The sequence below is a fragment of the Montipora foliosa genome, chromosome 8 (assembly GCF_036669935.1).
Source record: "Montipora foliosa isolate CH-2021 chromosome 8, ASM3666993v2, whole genome shotgun sequence".
Taxonomy (NCBI): Eukaryota; Metazoa; Cnidaria; class Anthozoa; order Scleractinia; family Acroporidae; genus Montipora; species Montipora foliosa.
Genome location: NC_090876.1, coordinates 25,137,305 through 25,146,951, shown reverse-complemented (window position 1 = coordinate 25,146,951; position 9,647 = coordinate 25,137,305). Strand labels below are relative to the sequence as shown.

Here is a 9,647-nt window from a genome sequence, read left to right as displayed (position 1 = left end):
AAGATATTTTTGAGGAAAATCCATTTGGAGACATCATAGACTAATCTGCTACTTAGCGATTCATCAATAGTTCAATACGAATAATAATAATAATAATAATAATACAACTTTATTGGGTAAACTCAAATTACTGGTAAAACCAGTAGTTTACAAAACCTTGACCTCTAAAAGTACCTGTCTTTCTAAACTTGGTCTGATTAATGTTTACTTGTTACGAAATATCTATTAAAGTAGCACTTCCGTGACTCTACATTTCATTTTTTGCTGGGAGAGCATTACCCCCAGACCCTCGTCACTCTTTGCCCCCCCCACCCCCCCCCCCCAGTCAAAAATTTCTAGCTATGGCCTTGACAGAGCATGCCAAAGTGCCACTGTTATTTAAAAGTGTCCAGATCACATTTTATTAAGTCTGTTCTGATTGATGGAGGAAATCTTATTTTGTGAAGTTGCAATGACGAATAACCTAATCTGTGATCCACAATACCTGCGAGACATCAACCTTTACAACTTCATTTCTATGTCACGATTGACAGCAGTCGATTAGGGTTTTCAGGTATTTAGGGGTCCTCAATCTATAGCCTGGAAACTATTATAGAACTGGAGTTAGTCGTCCGGGCTTTTTTGGCTTATTACTAGCTAACAAGGCAGACAAAGCGATCAAATGAAAAGTAGGGTTCATAAAATGGAGCGGTGACGAGGACATTTGTTCCGATTTTCATGTCTACACAAATATCAGTGTTCTATTCGTTGGTCGGTCGTTACATCTAATTTTACTGATCGTTTGTGTTTTCAAACAGATCGATAGTTTCTTAATTGTAATTTTAAAATCGTCATAATTACCCTCCCTCTAAATTTCTTTCGTCTACAGTGTACTATGCGCTATGCTAATTTTTTTCTTGTTTTATATCCCCGCGGCGGTCACTCATTGGCTCTTATTCATCAGAAAGAAGATAAATAGCGATATTTTTTTCGGTCTGAATTAGATCTGCCTTCAATAATTAATAAGGTTTGAGTAATTTCTGTTGAAGAACCTGATTATAATATACGGTACACTGCAATTCTCATGCGAGGTCATAAAATCTAAGCATAAAATCAGGCCAGGGAACAGCATTGGAGTGTGATGACTACAATCGAAATCGTTTCATGTTAGTAAAGAACTCTACTAATTTGTGTTGGATAACTGGGAATTACTAACGCCTAACCTGATTGGCCCCACTGTGAAAATAATTTCAATGAGCCACATTACTTTTGTTAACGTAGATCGCTTGAGGCAGGAACCAGCGAATAGCAACTGAACTCAGGACCCTCATCCATTTGAAAATCAGAAAAGACAAGTAAAATTACTGAGGTAAGAACAAAACTCGCTCCGACAGAGTAACTATCATGTTAATTCTGTCGTTATTCACTTTCTGCGCAGGTAAATGTCGTTTTGCAAATTTTGTTTTCAAGCAACCGCTATATGAAAAATTCAGACCAGTTTCAAATCAGATTAAGATCAAATTGTTCACACAACACATACCGAAGTACAAATCGTTACAACTTGCGTTTACTCAACTTTCTCTTTAATTTCACAAACGCAAAAGGAAACATGCTAAATAAACGTTTATTTGCATTTTTCATATGAGCGACAAGTCAATTCAGTGAAGTGTTTATCTCTGAGTAACTAGAGAAAAATCGTACTACGCGACCTCTATCGATGTCTTTAAGGATGTAGAATCGGATACTTCTGGCGGCTTCATTTCTTGTAAATCCAAAGTATATCAAGTCAAAGCTCACTTCGACTTCCACAAATGTGAAATATATAGCGTAAACATAATGTGTTACCCGTTGATTGCTCCTTAAAGTGAATCATTGGATAATATCACAAAATGCAGAGCATTTTCGCTTCGAAATAGCAATCAAAAGCACAAGTTCTTCTTTGATTGAAAGTAGTCTTTTGGGGCGCAAGGAAGAAAGCACGCAGAAGCGCACATATTATGTTTTATTATCATAAACTAATTTAAACACTCAACATCCACATTGGGCTTTTTTGGTTACACTTTTCACACATTCGTTCACCGGAAAATTTACATAACAGAAAAACAATTTAATAGGTTACTCTCTTGGGGCGGCCATTTGATAGGTGTTTGACTGCAAGGAAAAGAAAGGCTTTGTATTAATTGGATTTTTGTAAAACAGATTATTCGATTTCTTTCGGAAAATCGTTTATACTTTACATTTACATTAGAGGTACTTGTATGATGTCTTATCTATCCCGCTTAACAAAACAGTGTACTGACTTATATCAGCGCAACTATAAGGGGTCGTCGCTGCAAAAGTGGCGCTTGTTTTCCAGTGCAGGCGCTTTTAGATACGTTTTGCTATCATAGTTCATTCCACTTGAAAGTAAGTCACGGATAGACTTTATGATCGGGAAAGTTCAATAAGAAACTTTTGATGTATTTTGCTTTCATCGATAGCCCGACAATTATGGTATCGTCAGGTATTGCCCTGCATCCTTCTCTTTATCGTCGAAATGCAATATTATTTCTCTAGACGCGTGGTCATTATGATCATCCTTGAAATAATGGCCCTTTGTCGCTGTTTTCCTGCAATCCCTCAAGAAATAACCGTGGATTGCGTGAAATTCCACTCTGAAAAATTAATGTTCTTTCAGCGGTCTCCACTTCAAAAGAGTTCAATACGCCAGTGTTTTTTTTTAAGAATTACAGAAAATGTGCTTAATTTAAACCTCTTTTTCCAGAAACTGTCAGTACAATCTTGGACAGCAGGTGCCCGCTTTACTCCTGCCTCCTTTGAAATACTAAACAAAGGTGAAATTTGCAAGAGGGTACATGGATTCAAAAACAAGTCTTAAAAAACATGTTCATGTGTCTGACGGCCTTTTTGTTGTTATAGTGGTGTAACGACTGACCAAGAATTTTTTCATTTTGATCTTATTGTACTTATTTTGGATAATGCAAGTTATGTTTAACTCACAGCAAACATAACTTTCTCAAAAGCCATCGGACTATGGTTTTGCAACAACCGCAACAACAAAAATGTATTTCAATTTGATTTAAGTAAATAAATAGAGATACGATACATTTTAAAAAGTAAAGTGGGTAGCTGGGCACCAAAAAAAAACTATGAGAAGCGGACCTACAATAGTTGAGTCAGTGAAGTAGTGTAATATTACATTGTAGGTCAGAAAGAATACATCAATAGCTATACTGCATGTAAATGAAAAAGGGTTATTAGAGCAAGGGTTTTAACAAACGAAAATTGCCGGATGCAAAAATTTGTTCTTGGGGATGATTCATGTCATAAAATAAGGCAAATATTCAAAGGTTGCAGTGGTTTGCAAGATCGCATATCCGGATTTATTCTGTTTTTCCAAAATCTTTTCTGGCGTAAGAACAAACTATTTTAAATTGTGAAAGACACTTCAATGCATATTTTCGTGACTAGCCTGACATACGTGTATTTGACAAATATTATATTCAATGGGCTCAAAGTTAATTAAGAATGGGTGCAAGTCCAGGGGTCGGTTTCTCGAAAGTCCGGATGTCGTTTTGGGCCCGAAAAGCCATTTAATTGCCTTCCGCTTGTTTTCATAAGCTGGTCCAAAAAGCAAAATGATAGTGAAGTTGTGAGAGAATGTTTTAACACACATTAAATGAAAGGTGTTACAATAGAACCCACTGGGAACTCGGAAAAATTCGAGCCCCAGATGGGATTCGAACCCATGACCCTCCGTGGTCTAGGACGGATGCTCTAACCACTGAGCTACTGGAGACTCTATGGTGAGAAAGGGTGAAATGTCGGTATTTGATTCGAGCTGCATCACGCAGCCACAGAGTCAAATATCGACTGACAGTATAGCTCATATCTGCATCGCGCAGTCACATTGAGAGCATCATTGAACGATGCGGCCAACCAACCACCAAAGTGAGCGAATGTGAGAGAATTTTTTTAACACATATTAAATGAAATTCATTCAAAAAGCGTTTGTATCATCATCTTTGTACATATATTACCAAATAGTCTAATGCGTGTATATAGATTACTAAATTTTATCACTATTTAGCCATATATCTTTTTTTAATCAGTTTGCCTTAATTAATCTCTTATCTTTTTATAGATTTCATGTCCTTCTACCTTTTATTTGTATTATGGCAGAATAGCCCTGTATAAGGGAGCCGTAATAAAGTATGTATGTATGTATGTATGTATGTATGTATGTATGTATGTATGTATGTATGTATGTATGAAAAATCCGAGCCCCAGATGGGATTCGAACCTACGACCCTCCTCTCACATTCGCTCACTTTGGTGGTTGGTTGGCCGCATCGTTCAATGATGCTCTCAATGTGACTGCGCGATGCAGTTATGAGCTATGCTGTCAGTCGATATTTGACTCTGTGGCTGCGTGATGCAGCTCGAGTCAAATACCCACACTTCACCCTTGCTCACCATAGAGTCTCCAGTAGCTCAGTGGTTAGAGCATCCGACTAGATCACGGAGGGTTGTGGGTTCGAATCCCATCTGGGGCTCGGATTTTTCCGAGTTCCCAGTGGGTTCAATTGTAACACCTTTCATTTGATAGTGAAGTTTGGTGACTTAAAATCTCTCCTTTCTTAAGATATAAAGGGAATTTTTTGGGACTTTCGAGAAACGATGGATAGCACTATCCGCTGGATTAATCACTATCCAGAGGATAGGTAATAGCGAAACCAATTGCGCCACCCAATGGCTCGTGATTTATCCGGGGTATGGCGTTACCGTCTACCTTTTGAATAACTGGGGCCAGGAAGCTAGAGTTCACATAGTCCGGATAAACGAGTGATGTCCTTAGTAGCGCGTGTATTAGAGTTACGAAGTGTCTCACCCCTCGACCCGTCAAAACTTGTACATTTACCATTTGTACAAATTATCTCCAAAGATATATCTGTGCGGCTCCACAAAACACTAGTCATTGCGCATTGTAAATGTCTAACCTGGGGCCCGTTTCTCGAAAGTCCCGAAAACTTTTTGGGCCCGAAAAGCCATTTGTGAAACTGGCAACTGCTTGTTTTGGAAAACCGATCTTTTGACATGTTTTCAAGGTAACAAAAATCCAAATGACAGTGAAGTTTGACGACTTTTAAAAATCCTCTCCGTTCTTGAGATACAAAGGGAATTGCAACACCCAAAAATGGCCCGTAAAGTTTCGGGACTTTCGAGAAACGGGCCCCTGATCAGTCTCAAGCAATTTAGAAGTATTCCAAATGTCCGTTCACCTGATTCTCGACGGGACGACTAAAAGAACTTGTATGAAGCCTTCATATCGAGTATCATTTAACGTGATGTGGCGACTTGGCCATCCACTTGTTGATTATGTCGTGCAATGCTTCTGAAAAAAAAAGCGTAAACTGAACCGAAGTCAACGTTTTAGTTACGGACACTAAAGCAAAAGTAAATTCAACACACCCGAACACAGTTCGCAGATCGGTTAGACAAAATGCGTCCACGTTTGTTGCTTGAATTTATTTTCAAAACAAAATGTTGACTTTAGAGTGTTATTCATGCATTCCGGCCTTGAATGAAAACTGATTTAACTTTACACAACGCCGGGAATACAACAAAAGGAAAGGTTAATTTGCAAGCATGACATTTCTTTCAAAGGTTGTTGCCGAGCCGGAATTAAAGACGACATTTCTGTGGCATTTGCACTAATTGGCAACCATTCGTTCAATTGCATCCCTTAATTAACGCAAGAGTCAACCAATTAGGCAAGCTGTAAAGGAATGATAGGACTGGACTGGTGAAATCTTTACTGGACGTATGACGACTTGAAAAAATAAAATGTTAAACTAAATGTCGAAAAACATAAATCCATCCTCCTGAATGTTCAAACTTATCGCAAGTTCTTTCTCGGTTGTGGATGTAACTACTCGACTTTATCCTCCTTTTGTAAAGATCAAATATATATCTGTCTTTACAACGGTAAGAAGTCTAAGCAAGCGAGTGGAATTCTTGGTGGCGAGTGGAATTCTTGGTGACGAGTGAAAGCATAGTCAAAGTTACATGATTACAGAGTTCTTTTTTTCTAAGATTTCAAAACCCAAATTTTTAACTCCTTGTTAACGCGACACTGCCTTTTTTGTGATATATAAACCCGATTACGGGTTGACGCGGAATGTGTAACACGAATTGGTTTGAATTACATTGTAAGTAATGCAGTGTTTACACGAACGCGGTTTCATTTGTAACCGCATTGTTTTCGATGCGGTTACACCTTCTGTTTACCTGTTTTCTGTTTTCACCTTCTGTTTTCTGTTTTTTGCCGAAACCGTGTCGATTTGAAACGGCTGCCAAAAGTGGAGCGTTTTCAAAAAGGTGCGGTATCGTCTGTCGTGTAAACAGCGAAACCAAATCGATTTGAATACAGTTACTATTTTGGTGTGAAATTTGCATTGTTCAATTTAAAATAGTGAATTTAACACGTAGTGCAGCGCTCACTTATACCATCACGACTTGGATTTTCTGGCGAAAACGGTTCCGTGTAAGCACTTCCAAACCGCATCGATTTTGACGCGGTCATGAAATCGTGTCGATCTGAAAACGTGTTCGTGCAAACGCTGCCTGAGTTACTCAAGTATGAACCACGCTCTACTCTGTCGCCGCTTATTTGCTCATTTTTTAATTCATGAAAATATTGAATAACATCACATGCTGAGGTTTGGACTGGAGCTAACTTCGAGAAGAGTAACACAGAGTCTCTATTTGACAAGTTCAGTCATCCGTTTACTGATCCAGTCCGGTCAACGATTTAAATTATGCCACATCTGTGTTCAGCGTAATGCCATTTACACTACACATTTCACAGATTCAGAAGGATTTGCTTTTAAAGTTTTGCATACAAAGGTGCTGAAGATCTAGAGTGTCACGCCATCGACTTTGCATGAAACCTTCATGCCCATCTCTGATCAATCGAAGGCACAACCGACTGACAATTTCAAACCCTAACTGAGCTACAGATAGAAAGCAGCGGAAACCCTGGCTACAATTGTAGGTATCTCTAAGCACAAAACTTTGGCAATCTGTAGGTCCTTATTATTCCTGCCGAATCCACTTGTGACAGTCAATTTCAATTTCATGTAGTTTCGATGTTATAATTTAATCAGAAATAACTTTATTTCTCGTAGGAAACAAGTCCTTGAGAAGAAAGATCAGTTTGAAAACAAAAATCTTAAAAATACGTTTGTTAGAGTCTCATAATTAACATACAAACTCGGCGCAAATGACAGTAGTTTAAACTATGTAAATATTTCTGTACTCATTGACAACGATTTTAATACACTTTTGTACTTTTTTCAGTCTCCTGGTCAATGGACTGAGGATAGAACCTGTATTTTTATCGGGCTATCAATTTGAAAACTGTTCTAGGTAAGCTTTAAAAATCAACGTGTGCCGAAAGAATACCAGTCCATGCCAACTTGTACAATGTTTATTCAAGAACACATTTTCTCTTAGCGATACACTAAAGCAAGTCAAAAATTAGCATAGTGTTGTAGAACAATGCCAACACCCCAAAGCAATTTAAGATAGTAAAGTTTCCAACTTTCGTATTGTGTACTTAGGTAGTAAAAATGGCTTTTAAAGGAAAATATCTGTGGAAGAAAGAGAAATGAAACTGAACTCGGGGCTGGACGTTTAGAATTTAAAATGAATGAGACCGATGAAAAAAACGAGATGATCGTTTGGTAAGATCCGGGATGCTTCCTCGGTAGAAGACGTTTGAGCATTTTGAAAATGAGCTGAAAAATGATAAATTCAACGAGGAGAAAAGGAGGGAGAGCTTTTTGGTCGGCGAAGCCGCGAGAAGAATGGTAACAAGTACATGACTTCGCGGCTTCACGTGTCACGCATAATTTTCCGTTTTTGGAATAAATGGAACAGCACACTGTTTATTCTGCTCCTGACAACAGAATAAACGAAACACACAGTAGTTTGAAAAACGCATTTTAAATGCTCCTCGTACCGTACGGTCTTTTTCTTCCCAGTTTTGCTTCTCAATATTTTTTGAAAGAAGACTGTAACATAGGATAATAGCTACCAGGCTTGGGTAGGAATGGTGCTTTTTGTAGATTTTTTGCTATTAAGAAGGTGTTGAGAAATTTCTTTACTTCGTATTGGGGACACCCCTCTTCTCCCACAAGTTTTAGGCATCGACAGGTTCTCTGGCCTACTTACCCAAAACTTACCCATAATGTGGCAATTGCATCCAACCAATCAGAGAACCTTTATGATCACGTGAACAAAACAATTCATCTTTCAGGCCCCCTCGTTCTATATATGCTGTTTTAAACTTCTTCGAGCGACGATCGACCGTCTTTGACGTGAATTTTTCTCCAGTTGTAATACCCAGAGGCATATATACGGTCGTTCAACGAGGGAATAAGTTGTAGAGTTGAGTCTCTTCAAACGGATGTGTTTTTGTGAGATCATGTAGGGCTGGTAGAGAATGACTGATGATTCTCTTGTTGTGGCGATGATCGTCACATAACCAAGATTGGTTGCTATGCTTCTTAGTAACTTTATCAGACATTGTTAATAGAAATTTCATGAAAGGAGCCATATTAGTTTCCCGTCAAATACTGAAGGCACCTCTGAGTTTATTATTCAGTCGGTGAACATGTCTGCACAGTCTGACGTTGTTGTTTTCAACAGAAGGTCTTCGACGCCATCCAAGCGAGCTTGGGAGGAACCAGACGAAAAAACCACGACAAGCTGTTCGACAAATGACCTAAACAAAAATGTTAGAGATCACAGTAAACCTGCAACTCCGATGAGAACTGTTAGTGGGGGACAAAAGACGGTATCGAGCATGGAAAGCAACGGATCAACCGAAGTTCGACTTCGCTCAGTGGAACTTGGTGTGGAGGAAAACGCTAACAACATGCAAACCAGCAAAAATGAAATAACCCAAAAGGATAAAGCGGCCAACGGGTTTCCTGAGGTCAGCATTAAAAATGGTAAAAAGTCCGAAGTAAAGGATACTGAAGCTTTAAAGAAAGACAACATCTGCGAAGATTCTTGTTGCGGTGATTGGACTTTATTTTCGCGTGTTTTCAAATCTAGGAGATTCGAGTCGGAAACGCTCGAGGGCTTGTATCAACGTTATGTGTTTCGCTTGAATCAGAAGTTTATGAGCTGGCTTATTGGACTGCTGCTTATTTTAACTGTTATTCTGATAGGGTTTCAATTCTCTTATGAAAATACCGATAAACCGGAAACTAATGCCGAAGGCATTACTTTGATTATCTTCGCCGTTGCGTACATCTTACTTGCTATGATAGTCAACAGAAGTGGTTCGTCTCAGAATCATTTGAACTGGGTATCTTACATTTTGCTGGCAATCTCTTGTGGTTTTGTTCTCGCTTCAGTCGTCTGTCCACCATCAGAAGTCGTGGAACCATCGGATAAAAAAAGCCGTTATTCGCCCTCCGACGGCGTTTGGCTAACTACATTTTTCGTTTACATGACCTTCACAATGTTACCAGTTCGAATGAGGATTGCTGTATTTGGAGGCTGTCTTCTTCCTTCTGTACATCTTATATCATGTGCAGCTATGAATTACACGGATCCAAACCTAACAAGATTGGTAAGTGTCATAGTTGTAT

General features: G+C 38.8%; 1 protein-coding gene, 1 long non-coding RNA gene and 1 other non-coding gene across 3 annotated transcripts in view; 1 reads left to right on the top strand and 2 right to left on the bottom strand.

The window, feature by feature from the left end:
• Positions 1-1,689: 1,689 nt before the first annotated feature.
• On the bottom strand, positions 1,690-5,673 carry LOC138013176 (uncharacterized). Its single transcript, XR_011125183.1, has 3 exons — positions 5,452-5,673; positions 5,262-5,374; positions 1,690-2,130 (listed from the first exon to the last, which is right to left on the bottom strand). It is a non-coding gene; the product is annotated as an uncharacterized lncRNA (long non-coding RNA).
• Trnal-uag (transfer RNA leucine (anticodon UAG)) lies at positions 3,705-3,779 on the bottom strand. The gene has a single exon. It is a non-coding gene; the product is annotated as a tRNA-Leu (tRNA).
• Positions 5,674-8,313: 2,640 nt separating the features above from the next.
• LOC138013175 (adenylate cyclase type 5-like) overlaps positions 8,314-9,647 on the top strand; it is a 49,083-nt gene continuing 47,749 nt past the window's right edge. Inside the window, exon 1 of the mRNA XM_068860187.1 lies at positions 8,314-9,628. Coding sequence (XP_068716288.1) covers positions 8,660-9,628 — 969 coding nt within the window. The 5' untranslated portion in view covers positions 8,314-8,659. The remainder of the gene's footprint in view (positions 9,629-9,647) is intronic.